The sequence below is a fragment of the Eubalaena glacialis genome, chromosome 10, assembly GCF_028564815.1.
Source record: "Eubalaena glacialis isolate mEubGla1 chromosome 10, mEubGla1.1.hap2.+ XY, whole genome shotgun sequence".
Taxonomy (NCBI): Eukaryota; Metazoa; Chordata; class Mammalia; order Artiodactyla; family Balaenidae; genus Eubalaena; species Eubalaena glacialis.
Window position 1 is genome coordinate 119597972 of NC_083725.1, and position 19089 is coordinate 119617060.

Below are 19089 nucleotides of genomic sequence, written 5' to 3' on the forward strand. Positions count from 1 at the left end.
CCACTGGTCCTGAAAGGAGGGGAGGGAGGGATGCGGGCAGCCCCACGGGCAGAGGGCACTGATCAGAGACACGGAGGCTGGGGCGCGCTCTGGGGCCACACTCCCCACTGGCTGGTGCTAAAGATGCCAGGGCAGCTGGCTCCCTGGGCACCTGACAAAGGTGCTCAGCCCGGGGGGGCTCCACGGAGAAGCCCAGGGGCGGCTCCTCTGCACACATGGAGGGCAAACTGAGAACCTTCTGGATTCGGGTGAAGGGCACATTTGCATCTCGGCTAAATAAGCAGAGGCCGCTGAGGCACATTCGCCACGGTCAACAGCTGTGCCGAGTTGGAGCACGTTCCTGGGGGATCTGGCTGCATTCGGCAATGATTTCTCAACACAGATCTCTGATGGAGGCAACCTGGAGCCGGGGTTCCCGCTGCAGGGGGGGCACCGGAGCCTGTGCCTAGTCGCAACAGGCTTTTGCAGCCTGGCTACCACTCCGTGCCCATCCTAGCAGGTGGTCCACGGTGCAGGTCAGCCTGGCCCACTGTGGTCAGCACGGCCACTGCTGAGCCGGGTTTAGAGCCCTGTCCTTGGGCGGGGGGAGGTTGGAGGGTGCATCAATAATACATAGTCCCTGCGGCCAAATCCCAACCTCAGCTGAGCTGCAGGAAAAACTCCCAATGCGCCGCAGTCCGTGCCATCAGGAATTAGGAAACCCTGGGTGTTTTCAAAACAAGGCGCCTTTCTTTAAAGATGGCAGCCCTCTGGAGGGTGACGATCTCTGAGTATGAGCGCAAAACGCGTGCCCTCGGGCACCAGGTGGAGGCAGGTGGTGGCATATCCAGGTCAGCAGAGCCGCTAGGAAAGTTGAGGGACCCAGTGCAAAATGAAAATGGGGGTGGGGTGGGGAGGGTGTGCAAAAACGATGAAGAATTTCAGGATGGCGACTTGGGAGCGTTAAAGAGGCGAGGGCCTGTGCAGCGGCGGGTCTCGCCTGCCCATGAAGCCAGTCCCTGCTGATTTGAGAAAAGGTGTATTCTATGTCCCCAAGTCCCCTGCCCTGAGGGCTGTGGGCAGGTCCTATCTTTAGAGAGCCGCAGAGAGCTGCAACCCGAGAGGACCCTTGGGGACTCCCTGAAGGAGATAGATGGGATACAGTCAGATGTCTGTACCGGACGTCAGTGCAGTTCTAGGGCTGAAGACAGAGAAGAGGTGGCTTCACGCTGGGCAATGTACCAGGGCAAGTTGATTAAAGGCGACGCATCCTGAGGACATGGACACAGAGCTTTTACATTGTGGGACTTCCCTGGTGGCGCAGTGGTTAAAAATCCACCTGCCATTGCAGGGGACATGGGTTCGAGCCCTGGTCCGAGAAGATCCCACATGCCGCAGAGCAACTAAGCCCGTGCACCACAACTACTGAGCCTGCGCTCTAGAGCCTGCGAGCCACAACTACTGAGCCTGCGTGCTGCAACTACTGAAGCCCGTGCGCCTAGAGCCCGTGCTCCGCAACAAGAGAAGCCACCGCAACGAGAAGCCCGCACACCGCAACGAAGAGTAGCCCCCGCTCAGCGCAAGTAGAGAAAGCCCGTGCGCAGCAACGAAGAACCAATGCAGCCAAAAAAAAAAAAAAAAAAAATTGTGAGGCTGCTCGCTGAATTGCTACTTGCAATAGCAAAGCGGGTAGCTGGATAGCCAGTGTCATGTCAGTGTCACATCAATGACATCAGTGATGGACATTGTCCATCAATGGCTCAACCACGACGGCTTCCGGAAATGGTGTTTCGGAAGACTGTTTTCAATCCATGACACCATGTCCTTTGTCACTTGGGAAAGAGAAAAAGTAGGATCCATAATTTAAAAGGATGCATTCAACTTTGTTTAATATGCATTTTTACTCAAAGAAGGACCGAAATTTAGGGTGGGGATTATCAATGTGGGGTAGGATTATGAGTGATTTTTGTTTTCTTCTTTATACCTTTCTGTGTTTTCCAAATTCACTGCAGGACCAGACACGACGAGTATGATAACATGTTAATTTAAAAAGTGAATGCCTCTCCAAAGATTATACGCAAACGGCCAATAAGCACATAAAAAGATGCTCAACATCGCTGGTCATCAGGGAAGTGCAGATGGAAACCACAGTGAGATACCACCTCACACCCACTAGGATGGTTATAACCAAAAAAACCAGAAATAGGTGTTGGCAAGGACAGGGAGAAATCAGAACTCTCATACACCCCTGGAGGGAATGGAAAATGCAAAACAGTCTGGCAGTTCCTCAAAAGGTGAAACAGAGTTACCACGTGACCCAGCAGTTCCACGCCTAGGTGTGCCCAAAAAGAACTGAAAACAAGTGTTCAAACCGAAACTTTTACACGAATGTTCACAGCAGTACTAATTCAAAAGCCAAAAAGCAGAAACCCAAATGTCCATCAACTGATGAATGGATCAACAAAACGTGGTCTACGTTTACAAGGAAATATTATCCAGCCTGAAAAAGAAATGAAATTCTGACACCTGCTGCAATATGGATGAACCTTGAAAACATTACGCTAAAGCAAGTCAGTCACCAAAGACTGCATATAGTAGCCTTCCATTTATAGGAAACGTCCAGGATGGACAAATCCGTGGAGACAGGAAGTAGATGAGTGACTGCTAGGGGCTGGGGGAAGTGGGGGATGGGGAGTGATTGCTAATGGGACAGGTTTCTTTGTGCGGTGATGAAAATGTTCTGGAATTAGATAGTGGTGATGTTTGCACAACCTTGGGAATAGACTAAAAACCACTGAATTCTACACTTTAAAAGGGTAAGTCTCATGGTTTGAGAAGTTCATCTCAATTTAAGGAAATAGAAAGGTGGGTGCCATGTCTGAAGTCCTTCAGATCGTAGAGGGAAGTAAAATGAGGCAGAAAACGTTTGAACGTCCAGCACTGATCTTACACCTGATTTGATTAACCACTTTTTTTTTTTTTTGCTGCGCCACGTGGCACGTGGCCGACCAGGGATCAAACCCATGCCCCCTGCAGTGGAAGTGCGGAGTCCTAACCACTGGACCACCAGGAAATTCCCTTGTTTAACCACTTGGAAGCTTCTGGAAGCTGCATTTGCTGAATATGAGTGCTAACTCTCGATTTACGTCTGTGGATGGTGCCCAAGCTGCCACTTCCTGCCCTGTCTCCTTGGCTCCCCGGTGCCAGGTCCTCTAGGAACCCGGGCTCCTCCTCCTCCTGGAGTCCCCAAGCCCACAGACCCTGCCCGGCTGGGGACAGGGGACATTCAGAGCGTCCTCCCAGATGCTTTCCTTGGCTGTATGATTTGTTGAAGCAGGAGGCTGGCCCTTACACATCTCCTTTACATATGCATGTCTTACATTTAATCTGCCAACGTGAGAGTTCATCTTTCCCAGCATGCAGCCCCCATAAGCCAATGTTTATTCATTATCCCCGGATCTGTTTCCTATCGTCTATTTCAGAGGAGGCAAAAACAACATCTTAACTCAATAACAGAGCACCATATGATGCTTTCGTTCTCCAAAATGAGCCACGGCTCACTCTGGGGGGTAGCCCTTGGGTCCTGTCTGTGTCCCAGCTAGAAGGGGGCTCCTGGCCTGACTAACCATCCCTAAACTGGGTGCCCAGGGAGAGGCCGTGGGTCTGTCCTCACTAGAATGACAGATGGCAGGTCAGTGGCCACCTGCACATACTGGGAGCAGCTCATTCATCCCACCTCTTGCAGGGCATGACAACACCCGTCTTCTGGGGCCCCCAAGAGGCCAAGTCACTCATGACAGGGACAAGGGGGATGGGGCAGTCGACAGCTCAAGCAGGATGCCGTGACCCCAGCGTCACTCCGCCAGCTCTGCGGGGTGGGGTGGGGGTCCAGTTCCCTGTATTTGCAGCAGGGGAGGACAGGCAGAGACGGAGGCCACTGTGCCTCTGGGTCAGTTGAAGGGACTGCTCCCTGAACAATCTCCAGCAGCCAGACCCGAAGACACCCTGGCCTGGGATGTTAACGACACTGGTCTTTTCTTAGGTATCATAGTAGCCCACTGCCTTCCCTGCTGTCCACAAACTCAATGGTTTTAAAGAGATCTCATCCAGTAGAGCTGGGGAGGTTTAAAGTGGGAGAGGCTCCACGACTGGAATTGGGGTGAGCTGTGTATGAGAGGGAGAATGGGTATTTACACCACCCTTATGCAAGGTCCACCCATCTACCTATCCGTCCGTCCATCTGTCCATCCACCCATCCATCCATCTGTCTGTCCATCCATCCACCCATTCATCCATCCACCCATCCCTCCATCTCTCCCATCAATCCATCCATCCGTCCATCTGTCCGTCCATCCATCCACCCATTCAACCATCCACCCATCCATCCATCCACCCAACCGCCCATTCATCCAACCACCCATCCCTCCATCTCTCCATCAATCCATCCATCCGTCCATCTGTCCATCCATCCATCCACCCAAACCTTCACCCATCTGTCCATTCACCCATCCACTCCCCCATCCACTCATCCATCCCAGAAGTACTTTCTCAGCACTTGCTCCATTTCAGGCCCCACATCCAGTATGGGGAACACCAGTGTGAACCAGTTGTATCCTCCTGGTTCTTTGCCCTCACAGAGGACAATACACCTTGGTCAACTGACCTTAGAAACCGTATTTACAAACTAACTTACAGGCCCTCTCCTTCCATCCCCTTGGCTTGCACCAAGTGTACTGATGAAATCTGCCCCAGAGCAGAGGACAGCCCTGGGGCTAACCTTGAGAGGCTTCCAAATGCTGGTGGGTCAGCATGCAGCCTGGGCAGGGAACAGTCTTGGGACAGAGAGCACGGTCACTGCCCTCGACTCAGACAGAAGAACGGCCCCACTGGGGATGGGATTGTGTGAAAGGAAGCGGGGGCGGGGGGAGGCGTCTGCAAAGTCCCACGTGGAGCAGAGCACGGCACATGCCTACCACTCTTCACCACCATCACAGACGGAACTGTATCCCCAGATTCGTGTGTTGATGCCCTAACCCCCACTATGACTGTATTTGGAAATAACGGTCTTTAGGGAGGTGATTAGAGTTAAATGAGGTCATAAGTGTGGACCCTCATCCAGTAGAACTGGTGTCCTTACAAGAAGAGGGAGAGACACTGGGAATGTGCCAGCACACATAAAGGCCACGTTAGGACACGGGGAGAAGATGGCTGTCTACACACCGAGGAGAAAGGCCTCAGGAGGAACCAGCCCTGCCAACACCTGGATCTCAGATTCCAGCCTCCAGAACTCTGGGAGATAAATATCTGTTGTTTAAGCCCCCGGTCTGTTGTATTTTGTCATGGCAGCCCTTTCCTGCCCACTGCCATCCACACAGGTGGCCCAGGGTGGGAGTTAAGAGTGTCCCCCACCCCCGTGAGAATCTCGGTGACACCCGCCCCCCCCACCCCCCAGAACACTGGCCCGTAGTGACCACCACTGTGCCAGGTGACTGGGGACAGAGCTGCAGACACCACATCCTGTAGCATCAGGAGGGGCCGTGGGGAAGGAGGGCAGGGCTGGTACCAGCATCAGCAGGTTGCCATGGTAACCAGGGGCAGGCCATCGCTGCTGCGGGGAGGGGAGAGGGCCTGGGTCCCAGAGTGACGTGAAGGACTGAATCCTCCCGACGGAAGCAGACAGACCTGGCAGATATCTATTTTGGGGGCGAGCCCGAGCGTGCAAACTGGTATTTAAAACACAGAGCAGCTGCTTGGAGACAACGGCACACACACCAAGGCGGCGAGGCTCCAAGTGTATTTTAATAAAATGGCGTAAAAGAAAGAAGGGGGGAGGCTGTATGCTTCTGCCACGGTTGTTTAACAAAAACACAATCATTAGCAGCCAGGACAATGAGTCCCCATATTGATTTTATGTTCCGTTAGGGAACAGCACGTTAACTCCTTCGGAAGCCGGCTCTTTTGTCTCTTATTAATATTTTAAATTACAGCTGTGCTAATAGAGGCATTTGCCTGTATTTTTAAATGTTCTAAAGATAACGAAAACATTCCATTTTGGAACCGACCGTGCCCACTGTGACATGTTGCAGACGGTTCACATGCACCACTGCACCACTGTTATCGGGGCACCAACTCTGTAGATACCCATGATAAACGTGCGATGGGTGTGCGGGAGGGGCGTGTACATAATTAACTGTCCGTTCCCTCCAAATTGCCACCCTCCACGCACACACAGTAACATCGTCACCCGTGGCACCTTGCTGTCAATTCTCTGGGCTGATGCACGCAAAGAGGTGAGATTTTATAAATCGGACTCACCTCCGTCTCTCCTGCACAGAAACAAAATACCCTGCAACTATGCTGCTTCCGCCTGAGCCTGTGTACACATCACCTTCACGACCTGACTAATGGGACGCCTGTTTCATAGCGGGGACCGCGCTGGCCGCTGCCCCGCGGCTCCAACCAGAGCTGCCCGGAGGTGCGGTGACAGCTCCCACCCCTGCCTTGTCTCCCAGGGTGAAGGCGGGTCATGGCAGTGGCCTCCGCCCCTGGTCAAAGAGCCCAGACGCTCTGGCCTCCCAGCTGAAGGGGAAGCTGCAGTCGTGGCCCGCAGAAGCCCAGCGCCCCTCCTTTGCCGGTCAAGCACCAGACTGGCCTCGGCATTGCCCTCCTCCCGCAGCCCTGCCCAGGCCCGGCAGGTCACATGAGCACACCCATGCCCCAGCCACAGAGAATGGTTCTACATATGACCCAAGTCAACCTAATCAGGGACAGTCCTGGGACACCTGCAGAGGAGGCAGGGGAGACCCTATTTCCCTCTCTCCCAATCCCTCTCTCTCTCTGCTGGACCTGGATCTAGCCCAGGGTTCCCAGGGGCCAGCCTAAGAGGTGAGCCGGCCAGAGAATAAAGCCTCCAGGCGTGCAGGATACCTCTGCCCAGCCCAGCCCAGACCCCGGCGTAGCCCTTGAGCCCCCGGGCTGGACCCAGGCTGCGGGCCTGATGGGCTGGAAGGGAGGACCTCAGGGCACGCTGCCGCCGGAGGGGGCTTCCGTGCCAGGACAGACTCCTGGGAGGACCTGGGCCGGGGCTGCTGGGCCCCATGTCCGCTCACCATCCCGCCCCCAAACTTGAGGCAGCCTGAAGACGGCAACTGAGAGTTTTGGGGTGAACCCTGCGGTGGGGTAAAGGGAGGTCTCTGGTCGGCCTTGGGGTGTCCAGCGGGGGAGGCTCCAGAAGGTGGCCCAGAGCAGCCCCCCTGGCTTGGGGGTTGCAGGAGACCCTGGGTTTCACTCAACACCTTCGGGGGGTGGGATCACTTGGGTCTGGGTCACACGGGGCACTCTGTGCTGAAGATGAAGGCCAGCGTGGCCTTGGGCATCGTTCCCATCAGGTCACGGCAACTGAAACCAAAGATGAGCTGGATTCCCGTTCGCTGGGAGCGAGGAAACAAACGCTCAAACACCCGTCTGAGCTTCGGGGACCGTTTGGATTCTGGGTGGGGCTCAAAGAGCAGGGATCTCGCTGTCAGCAGAGGGGCCCCCGATGGGCTGGGCATCCCACCGCGCTGTGGAGAAGGACCCGGAGCCGAGGTCTGTACCATGGCCCCAGCTCCCTCCTAAGGTGAGCGAGACTGTGCAGGTGTTTGCAGTAGTGGGGCAGTGGGGGCAGCGGGGTGGGCCGGGACAACTTTCAAGTAGACACAGAACTGGCGTGAAGACCTGAGCATCTCACCAATGCCACGGGCGACGACATGGAATTGCTGTTTCCTATCAGCTTTGCGCTCCTCCCCGCAGCTCTGGCGGAGGAGGGTGGCCTCATGGAACTCAGAGCTGGCCAGTCCTCTCTGGGGTCACCTTGGCCGCCTCTGGAATGCAGGGGTCAGGGGCTGTTAGACCAAGACCCACAGGGCTGGGTGGAGGTGGGACAAGCAAGCATGATAAGGACCCACTCCTGCTGTCCAGGGTACCACGTGCCCTCAGAGAGCATCGAGGCAGCTGGTACTGCACCACTGTTATCGGGGCACCAACTCTGTAGATACCCATGATAAACGTGCGATGGGTGTGCGGGAGGGGCGTGTACATAATTAACTGTCCGTTCCCTCCAAATTGCCACCCTCCACGCACACACAGTAACATCGTCACCCGTGGCACCTTGCTGTCAATTCTCTGGGCTGATGCACGCAAAGAGGTGAGATTTTATAAATCGGACTCACCTCCGTCTCTCCTGCACAGAAACAAAATATCCTGCAACTATGCTGCTTCCGCCTGACCCTGTGTACACATCACCTTCACGTCCTTCCCTGGTGAAGAAACCTTTGCAGAGCCGTTGAGTCACCTGTGCCAGCTGGGAGGCAGCGGAACTGAGAAGGAGCCTGGGCCGGCCCTGAGTCCCCATTGCTCCGGGCGGACGCGCACCAGGATTAATCAGTGGTGGTGGGACTCCAGGAGCCCACGCCGGGCACTCTGTAGGGAGGCTGCCCGGATGTGGGGCTAGGACAGAGCACAGAGCGTTAGAAGTTTCAAAGAACGGCTCACGGCCCAGCCTGGTGCTGAGATGTGGGTGCCTGTGTGTAAATCACGGGCTTACTTCCTGCCCTGCTTATTTCACAGGCCGGATGAGGCTTTCCACGGAGGAATGCCTGTTGGAAACACACATGGTCCTAAGAAATCAGAACCAAGGTTAAATGAGCAAGTGCATCACTTGTTGAATAAATAACCACCACGCTCTTCATGGAACCGAGTGGAGCTTATTATCAACGAATCAGCCAACGATCAGGGGCCACCGTTTCAGTCTGCTCTTGGCTACCCTTGGCCTCTGATCTTTGTCATCAGGCGGCGAGAAATCAGTTGGTCCCACTCACAGGCATAAAGTGCCCCGAGCAGGTTTCTCCATCCTGCTGGTTCTTCCTGGAATCATTCACCTGTCATTTAGTGCACGTGAGTGAGATCTGCCAGCTAAATGTTCACTTTACGATCTATAAAAGTGGTCCTACACAAAAGAGAAAGCTTCTAAGGGCTCAAACCAGCCAACTCTGTATGGAAGGAGCTTGCTGCATGGAAACATTTAAAAAATATTTTCTGCACATGAGTGAGATCTGCCAGCTAAATGTTCACTTTACAATCTATAAAAGTGGTCCTACACAAAAGAGAAAGCTTCTAAGGGCTCAAACCAGCCAACTCTGTATGGAAGGAGCTTGCTGCATGGAAACATTTAAAAAATATTTTCTGCACATGAGTGAGATCTGCCAGCTAAATGTTCACTTTACAATCTATAAAAGTGGTCCTACACAAAAGAGAAAGCTTCTAAGGGCTCAAACCAGCCAACTCTGTATGGAAGGAGCTTGCTGCATGGAAACATTTAAAAAATATTTTCTGCCATCTTCTGGATTCTATGTATATTCAACACAGTTTTCAACATTAAAAAAAACAGGCGCTATAAAAAGTGCTAATTGTGAAAGCAAAGAATGGAGAAATTGGACTTCATTTAAAAATTTTAAAAACCTTGTTAAAAGACACAGAAATGAAAAGGCTAAGTCACAGGCTGGGAAAAATATGTGCAACATATATCTAACCAAGTACTGATAAGTAGACTCTGTAAAGGACTCCGACAAGCCAATGATGGAAAGATAAACAGCCCAATTAAAAATGGACAAAAGACTTGAACCGATACTTCTCAAGAGAAGCTATACATAAGGTAAGAAAGCATACGAAAAGGTGTTTAATAACAGTAGTCATCAGAAAAGTGCAAATTATACCCGCAGTAAGATATTCTCCACACCCATTAAGAATGGCTGAAATTAAACAGACTGGTGTTACCAAATGTCGCTGAGAAGTGGAGCCACCGGAACACGCACACACTGGGGGATGGGAGTACAAGAAGGCATAGCAGTTTGGACAACTGTTTGGCAGTTTCTTATAAAATTAAACACCCTCCTACCTTGTGACCCAGTAGTTCTGCCCCTCGGTGTTTCTCCAAGAGAAAGGAAAACACGTCTGGAGAAAGAGTCGCCCAATAACGTTCACAGCAGCTTAAGTGATGAGCCCAGACTGAGAAGCAATCCAAACATCCATCACCAGGAGCATGAATAAACATACTGGGGTATAAACATACAGCGGAACACTCTTCTTCCGCAAAAGAAATTTACAGAGCACTGATTTACAGCCTGGCAATAGCATTCAGCTGCGTGAAAGACACCGGGCTCAGGGGTATGTGCTGTAGGTTCCAGCTCTGAAATTCAACAGCAGGCTGAACTGAGCTCTGGTGACAAACTGAAACTGAGCAGGACCCTGTGGGGACTTCCTGGAGACAGACCCCCCCCCGACCCCTCGTGTAGCTTGCCTCTTGTTTGTAGAAAAGCTTTAGCTTCCCAGGCCCTCCCCGAGTTCCAAAGAGCAAATGTAATCAGAGAAATACAACACCGAAGAGAAACAGTCAAGCAAGACAAAATAATAATAGTTTAGCCGTAAAACAAAGTCAAGGACCTTTAGTTCCTCCTCAGGGGCTGTAGATTATATCCTGAGTCATGTCCCTGAGTTGTTTTGCAGATATTAAAATGCCCACCAGGTGGAGGAAGTTAATTGCATGCTGACCACCAGCACGTAGACCCCAGACTGAATGGAACCAGAAGGTTGATGATTGAGATCCCTGAAACATCACCCTGTTACCTCACCACCAATCAATCAGCGAATTGTGCACCAGCCGATCACATACCCCATGACTCTCTCCCTCAGGCTATCTTTCAAAACCCTTCCCTGAGAGCCTTCAGGGCGTTTGGGGCTTTTGAACATAAGCTGCCCATTCTCCTTGCCGGCCTCACATCGGACACGTGCAATAAACACTGCCCTCTTCCTTCACCACAACCCGGTATTAGTAGATTGGCTGGGCTGCACGTCGGGTGAATGAACCCAACTTTGGTTCGGTAACAAAATCAGAACCGTGGTTGCCTCCTGTTGGGAGGTGGGTGACTGGAAAGTGGCCTGAGAGACCTTTCTGGGGTGACGGACAGGTTTCACCTCTTAATTGCAGTTGGAGACACAGCAGTAGACGTTTGTCAAAATGCACTGAACTCAAAAAAAAAAAAATGCACTGAACTCTTCTATAACCTGTGCATTTTTTACCGCACGTAAACCATACCTTTATAAAAGACGATGTTAAGTCACGATCTCAGAAAGCCCAAGGCAAACAGAACCCAATAGGAACCACTCTGGACTCTCCCCCACCCTAAAATCCAGCTCAAATCCCATCTCCCTTGCACTGTTCTCTCCCTCCACCCCACTCCACCCCGGGTCACAGCGGTGCCTCCCTCCTCTGGCCAATAATCCACATCATAAGTAGAGTTACGGTGTTCATATTCACCATCCTTAGTAGACAGAGGATGGTTCCCCCCAAAAGATGCCCATGTTCGAATCCCCCGTGCCTGTGAGTACATGACCTTACAAGGCAAGAGGGAATTAAGCTTTCTAATCAGTTTAGCCTGAACTGGGTCCTCCAGGTGGGGCCGATCTGACCACATGAGACCTAAAAACTGGAGGAAGAGGAGGCAAAAGGGAGGGTCAGAGAGATGCGGCCTGAGACCTGGCCCACGACTGCGGGCTTTGAGGACAGAGGAGGGGCCCCCAGCCAAGGGATGCTGTGGCCTCCAGAACCTGGAAAAGGCAAAGGAATGAACTGTTCCCTAGAGGTTCCGGAAAGGAACACAGCCCAACTGGCACCATGATGAGACTGCCCAAGGATGCAGCAAAGCCATTGGCCACAAAGCGAACGTGGCCACTTCTGACATATGCACCGTGAGTCTGGGATTCTACCAGAAGCCAGCAGGGCGTGCGTAGACCAGGCTCTTAGAAGAACCTAGTGCTTTGTGTGTCTCCACCTCTCCTATTGGTTTCTCAATACCGTTTTATATAAGTGGTTTCCTCCTACCATTTCAATCAATCCAATCTTGTGGCAATTGCTTTCAGGCCGAGCGTCAGCAGGGGCTGTGTCTGGGAGTTCTGCGAGGTGCTGCAGTGATGTGCCTCAGGCCTGTTTCGAGCAGTTTTCACTGAGACAGCAAACCTCGAGTCCTCAGGGAGGGCACGGCAGGGGCCGGCGGGGAAACGCGAAGCTGCCTGTTTATGATGTCGGCGTGAGAGATCGATAAAGCAGTTTCAAGCACTTACTCTCCCCCCAAAGCCCTTTTCCGACAGCTAGAACGCACGCTCCAAGTTTCCTGGCACATGCACAGACCAACATTTTAACTCAAAGCTTCCAGGCTGCCCTGCAACCGATTTCTGGTTTGGACAAAGCCCAGTGGGATGGCGTCCACCGCTCGGAGGATCAGAGAAGCCCTCGGTCCGAAACTCAGCCTTGCTCGGTAACCGCACACCTGCCCGTACCTGCCGCGCGCTCTATGTCAGCAACGACGCCGACCCCAGGCCGGACAGAGGTGGACGGACGAGGGTGGGGTCCGCCTTACCTGCCGGGCTGTCCTTGGGCTTGCACTGGACCTCCTCCACACACTCAGCTGGGAACCATCCGATGTGGCCGCGGGCGCTGCCTTCCCAGAAGCCCGCTTCGCCGATGCTCAGAACTAGAGACAGGGAAAGGGGGAGGGGTTAGTGGGCGGGGCTTGGAGGGTGTGGGGGTGCGGATGCAGGGAGGAGGGGCCGGCGGCTCTGGTCCATTTGCTGGCTGACCAAGCCTCCTTCAGCCGCCTGGCAAAGTGTCCCTCGGAGGGGGCACTGCAGAGCCTCTGAGCCCCCAGGTCCCCTCTGCCCGTTAGGCCTGGGGGAGAGGATGCAAGCGCCGGGCGTCCTGGCGTCCTCGTATCTCAAAGCACTCGGCATGTGGCCACTGTGTCCCGTCTGTCGGGTCCCAGCTGAGACGGGAGAGTGGGACCTCCGAGTCCCCACCATCAGTTATTTCAGGTGTCAAAGTCGGGGGACAGGCCACCCTGATGAAGAGAAGCAACCATGGGGTCGTGTCGGCCCCTCTGGAGCTGGGGGAGGAGAGGCCAAGAGTCCAGGCCCACAGGATCTTTGAAATTAGTTTGAGAAAAGAGAATTCACGGCAGGAGACAGGGAAGCAGCCTGCCTGGCAGCTACAAGATACTACCCGGACTTGAAGTGCAAGGGCAGGCTGGCCGATGCCCACGGGCAGTCCCGGGCTTCTGGCTGGCTTATTAATGAAGAACCTGAGGATTATGTCGGTGCCACAAGCAGCAGGGGGCCACTGCACGGTGAAAACGCCAAGTCAAGGGTCGTGGGACAGACACAGCTGCCCCGCCTGCAGGGCTGAGGGCGCTGCGTTTCCCCCTTCCTCAGCTCAGTGCTGGGTGCACAGAGGGCCTCACGGACGCCCACTGGGGGGGATGAAGCGTATTCATTTTTAAACTGGACCGATGCCGAGTGTGGGTGAGCAATGCAAACCCAAAGACACGAGGTCCCAAGTGCTGCCCAGGCACTGCTTGGACACATATTTTGGTTGTAAGGGTCAGGCTGGCAGGGGTGAGGTAGGGGAGGGTCTCTGTCTCTTAGGCCTGTGATGCTGGGCTGGGAGGCTGACACCTCCATCCCAAAGCCCTGGCTCCCTCAGAGTGTATCTGTGCAGTGGGAGGTTAGTATAATCTCTGCACATCCTAACCTTCTGTAAATTACTCAGGACCCCCAGGCACCAGAACTGCGGAGAAGAGATCATGGCCACAGAAATGCCTCCTTCCATCCCTCATCTTAATCTCAAAGGCCAGATAAAGGACACCTGGACCCATGAGTTTTGAAGGTCAACAGCACAGAGTACCTCAGCTTTAGAAGTCTTTGCCTAATAATTTGAAGAAATGGCCTAAAGGGAACAGACAGGCAACCTCCCTGAGGACCAGTACGATCATAATCGCTTGACCCATTTTCTCCAAAAATCAATGCCGGCCCCTTACACTCAGTGCAGCCCAGCTGACCGGGATGTACACCACGGCGGCCCAATGGAACCCAGATGTGAGACGGTCGTCTCCGAGCGCTGCCCTGGATGGCAAGCGGAGGACAGGGACCCGCCCAGGCGCTGTCCAGCTACTGGAGCGGCCTGGCTGACCGCCAAGGGTCCACGTAGAAACTCGTGGTGGGGACCGTGCGTCTGCCTCTCGTCTCTCCAGGCAACGTCAAGGCCACACACTTGGGCACAGCCAAGTGACGCCGGCACCAAGCCGACTGCAGGGGTGAGCGACTCAGAGAGACAAAGGGGGCTGGGCTCGAAGTCCAGACAAACTAGACCGGAATCCCCATCCCCAGGTAGGCAGCTGTGGGAGCCTTGCCTCAAGTTACCATGTAACTTAGACAGGGGTCTTTTATGGGCTGGATCCTGTCCCCGATATTCTTCTGTTGGAGTCCTGACCCCCAGCAGCTGAGATTGTGACTGTGCTTGGAGATGGGGTCTTTAAAAGTCAACATGGAGTCCAAATTCCATCTGGGCAGCGCCCAGTTCTTCAGCAGCCCAGAGACCATGTAAGGACAGGCTGCCCAGTCTCACAGCACAGTCAGGACACTGAGACAGCCATGGAGTTCCTCCTCGCCACGACCTGAACTGAGCCCCTGTGTGCGCTGGATGGTGTCCTCCCCAAACCCCTATGTGGCAGTCCTAACCCCCAGAACCTCAGAATGTGGCTGTGTTTGAAGATGGGGGGCTTTAAAGAGGTGATTAAGGTAAAATGAGGTCACTAGGGTGAGTCGTAATCCCACAGGACTGGTGTCCTTATAAGAAGAGGAGAAAAGCACACAGACACACACACAGGGACGACCCTGTGAGGACACAGGGAGGAGACGGCCGTCTACACGCCGAGGAGAGAGGCCTCAGGAGGAACCAGCCCTGCCCACACCTGGATCTCAGATTCCAGCCTCCAGGACTGGAGACAGTAAATTCCGAGGTTTAAACCGCCCAGTCTGGGGAGCCTTGTTATAGCAGCCCGTGCTGACTCACACAATGAGATATGACACCTTCGGCCCACAGTTGCTATGAGGTTTACAAGGAAAAACGTGTGACGTCCCCAAGCAGGGTGCCTGGTAAACAGCAGGTGTTAACAAGTCTCCACCTGTATCTCCTCTGTTATCGACTCTGATGTGTGGACAAGGACACGCGGCCCCCAGATATGAAGTGACCGGTCACTGGGTCACCGGGAAGGTTCCCCAGGCCCTTCCCAGCCCAGCCTGAAGCCCCCCACGGGCCTGGGGGTGACAGCAAGGTGGATGGATGGACACACGGGGGACGAAAGCCCAGGGGTGTGGGCTCAGCAGATTTCAGAGCTGGGCTGGGCGGCGAGACCCGGTGCTCTTTGGTATTTGGTATTAAAATTCCAAATTGCAGGTCATGTGAGTGCTTATATTTATAATTTGAATGTTTATAATTTAAAAGTTAACAAAAATACTGTGTTAAACTACATAGGGACAATCAGGGACTTATGGGTATGATGCTCAAAGACCCCACTGGACCCCACCCCAGAAGGCAGCTATAAACCCTGAATATGATGCAAAAAGGTACAGAACGTGGACAGAAGTAGATGCGCCTGGTGGGATGCATGCTTACCCAGGGGGAGAGGGGAGCAGAGCTGGATAGGGAAACCCCTTCTCCACGGCTTATAGCCTGGACTAAGTATGGTCCCCACGGCAGGGCTGGCAGGGGAGGGGCACATGAGGAAAAACCTGCATTCTGAGTGGCCTAAAGAACCAGAAGGATGGAGCCAGGAAACCAGGCACCCTGAAGAGAGTCGGGGTATCCTCACAAGGGAAACAGCCAGGGAGGGGTGGCCAACTCAGGGCCCCCACCTCTCTGAAAAGATGCAGAGCAGCTCCGCTCAAGTCGGGGCCTGAGCTGTCACCCAGGCAACCCTCCAAAAAGAAAGAAAGAATGAACTGAAGCCATAATCTCCACAACTTAACACCCTGATGTCCAGAACGCAACAGAAGATTACCGGACAGGCAAAGACCCAAGAGGATGGGGCCCATCCTCCAGAGAAGAGAAAACCACGTGAGCCTGACCCCAAAATGACCCTCATGGTGGGACTACAGACGGGGATTTTAGAGGGATGATGACACCCATCCACGATGTTGTAAAACAGCATGCACATCCAAAGAGGGAAAATCTCAACAGAGCAATAGGAAGTCTTGGCAAATAGAGAGAAACTATAAAGAAATACACGTGGAAACCCTAGAATTTAAACGTGTCATTTCTGAAATTAAAAAATTCACAAGATAGACTTAACGGTGAAGGGGACATTTCAAAGGAAAGAGCAAGTGAACCTGAAAATAGACCAATAGAAAGGACCTAAGGTTAAAAAAAAATGATGGGAATAAAATAAACAGAGCCCCTGGGACATGCTGGTGCCACCAGATGGTCAAGTTTACATGCGGCTGAATTACCAGAAGGAGTTGAAAGAGAGAACGGGTCTCCAGCTGTCCTTGGAAACTTGGAAAACCCAGGTGATGTTGGCCAGATTACTGCACGGTACGGAGGAAGAAGCAGGTCATTACCAGTTCAGGGCCAGATGGATTTGAACCTGACCGACTGACCCCTAAGGGGCATACTTTCTTGCCCCTGCCATGCATCTTCCGAAAGCTGCCCTGCAGCGACAGGGCCAGGCATGGTGTGCCCTTTCCTGCTCTGCCTGGTGAGCTCAGCTGCCCCCATGTGGCCTGCAGCCCACACCTGTCACTTCTTTACCCTCCTCGTGTGGCCTCCAGCACCACAGGGCTCCTCTACAGCCACTGCCAACCTCCTGCACGTGCCTGCACTAAACCCATCTTCCCTAAGGGCCTCACACACCTCATCTTCCTGCTCAGAAACCATCGCTGGCTCCCATTGCTGGCACTGCCCTTGGTCTAACTCCTGGCATGCATGGCGGCCCTCAAGGCTTTTCACCCACATTTCCCAGGATTCTGCTTTGGGCCTCCTTCCCTCTAACCTGGTGGATCTCCTTCCTTGGAATGTCGCAGGCCCCCAGGCTGAACCATCCACCTGGATGCCCCTCCCTGAGCCCCGAGACGCGTCTGAGTCCGACCTGGGCTCGGCCCCATCCCACCACCACCTCCCACCTCCTCCTGAGGCCCTGGGAGGTTTTCCAGATGGAAGAGAGCTGCCTGTCGACACCCTCGCCTGCCCCTCCCCTGCTTGTTCTGTAGTGGACTCCCGTCCCAGATATTCACGTGCTACCCTTCCTAATGGACATCAGAGTCGCCGCGGCCATAAGCATGACTCTAATCCCCTCTCTGCCCTCCCAGGGCTCCGTATTTTCCACAGGGGGCCCCGCGGAAGCAATGCCCCGGACACCGACACCCCAACGCGGGTAAACTGAGGCTGAGGGGCCCCAGCCTGACCCCGCCCTGGAAGCAGAATGGACACTGACCTTTGACCCTGTCGCCACGGTGAAGGGGGATCTCGCCATCGACCTGGGGCTGGTATGGCTTGACGACAACGAACAGCCTCCCGGGGACCGCGCTGTACAGCTTCCGCTTGGGCCCCGGGTACTCAAAGGCCGAGAGCACATCCTTGTTGGCGCCTGGCAGGAAAGCCGGACTGCAGGTGAGAGGGGGGCAGAGACAGAGAGGGAGGGTCACGGCCTGAGACAGAGCAGGGCACACTCCAGACCCTTGGCCCATCTGTTCATAACAAACGCTGAGCCCCGAGCAGTCACATCGGAGCTCCTGATTCTAGACGGGCCTGGAGACGTGAAAAGGCCCGGGGGGCAGCATTAGTGCTTAAAAGACTCAGGTAATTCTGGCAGTTCTACTTCTGGGTATGTACCCCAAAGAAGTGAAAGCATGGTCTCAAACAGATATTTGCACACCCACGTGCATAGCAGCATTATTCTCAAAAGATGGAAATGACCCAAGTCTCCACTGATGGATGAACGGATACCTAAAATGTGGTCCATCCACACAATGGAGTATTATTCAGCCTTGAAAAGGGAGGAAATTCTGGCACCGGTGACAACATGGATGAAATTTGAGGACGTGATGCTAAATAAAGGAAGACAGTCACAGAAGGACAGATAATGAGTGATTCCACTTAGGGCAGGTACCTGGGGTACTCAAATTCATAAGCAGGATGGTGGGGGCCAGGGGCTGGGGGAGGGGGAGGGGGAGTTTGCCTTTAATGGGGACAGAGTGTCAGTTTAGGAAGATGAGGAAGATGGGGATGGATGGTGGGGATGGTCGCACGACAACATGAATGTACTTAATGCCACTGAACTGCACACGTGAAAATGGGTAAGACGGTAAATTTTATGTGCATGTTTCAATTTAAAAAAAACTCCAGTGGAGGCAGCCTGGGTCTCTGCCGTTTTATCAGTCTCACTGTGAGCGCCAGCCACACCATGTGCGGAAACACCCAGAACCTACTGGCGAAAGCCTTCATTATCGCGGTGCAGGCAGCCCACGCCCAGCTGCCCTGGTGACACTTCACAAGTGGGACTTGAATTCTTTCCTGTTTTATGTGACTGTATCACAAAGAGCGTGCGTTTCTAGGCCAACTTCCCTGCCTGACAGTGAGCGTGGACATCTAACTTAACGGGGCCCAACGGTGGGATATAAGAGAGACAGAGAGACACAGAGAGAGACAGAGAGAGAGAGAGAGAGAGAAGCACATGTTCCCAGAGAAACGTGCAAAGTGGTTTTCCGTGACGACATTCCCATGTCATCGTGATGGTTGATGGGTGACCCGGGTGACTCCTTCCGGAGAGAAGAGGGCACGTTCTTATCAATCATAATCTGGAGAAGTCATACTGAGCTCTCCTCCCATGGTGGGGTCTTTAGAAAAAACCCAGGCACGTGGATGAACCTGGGCAGGGACTTAGGGGTGATGCTCCAGAGCCTCCTGGTCAGAAAGACAAGAAAAGCATTCACGGCCGGCTGGTGTCTCCCAAGAGGACACCCCGCCACGGGGAAGAGGAATATTAATAATACTTGGGGAAGGTTCCCGAGTCAGGGAGCCACCACTGAGTCTCGGGAGGGGGGGGCCACTCATGTCACAAATTCATGACTGTGAAGGGTGGGGTCCCCAGCTATGGCTCTCCTTTCAAGCTACAGATGCCGTGGCCTGGGAGCCCACACAGGGAGCTTGAGCTTCTTGCGCGCAAGAAGTTCTCACCTTTAGGTGTG

At 53.6% G+C, this 19089-nt stretch overlaps 1 protein-coding gene across 6 annotated transcripts in view; it reads right to left on the reverse strand.

Moving 5' to 3' along the window:
- The window catches only part of SHANK2 (SH3 and multiple ankyrin repeat domains 2), a 570985-nt gene that overhangs the window by 254057 nt on the left and 297839 nt on the right, over window positions 1-19089 (reverse strand). For all 6 annotated transcript variants that reach the window (XM_061202240.1, XM_061202242.1, XM_061202244.1 and 3 more), the window contains 2 exons: window positions 17337-17506; window positions 12432-12545 (listed from right to left, as the gene is read on the reverse strand). In XM_061202240.1, the coding sequence (XP_061058223.1) occupies window positions 12432-12545; window positions 17337-17506 (284 nt within the window). The remainder of the gene's footprint in view (window positions 1-12431; window positions 12546-17336; window positions 17507-19089) is intronic.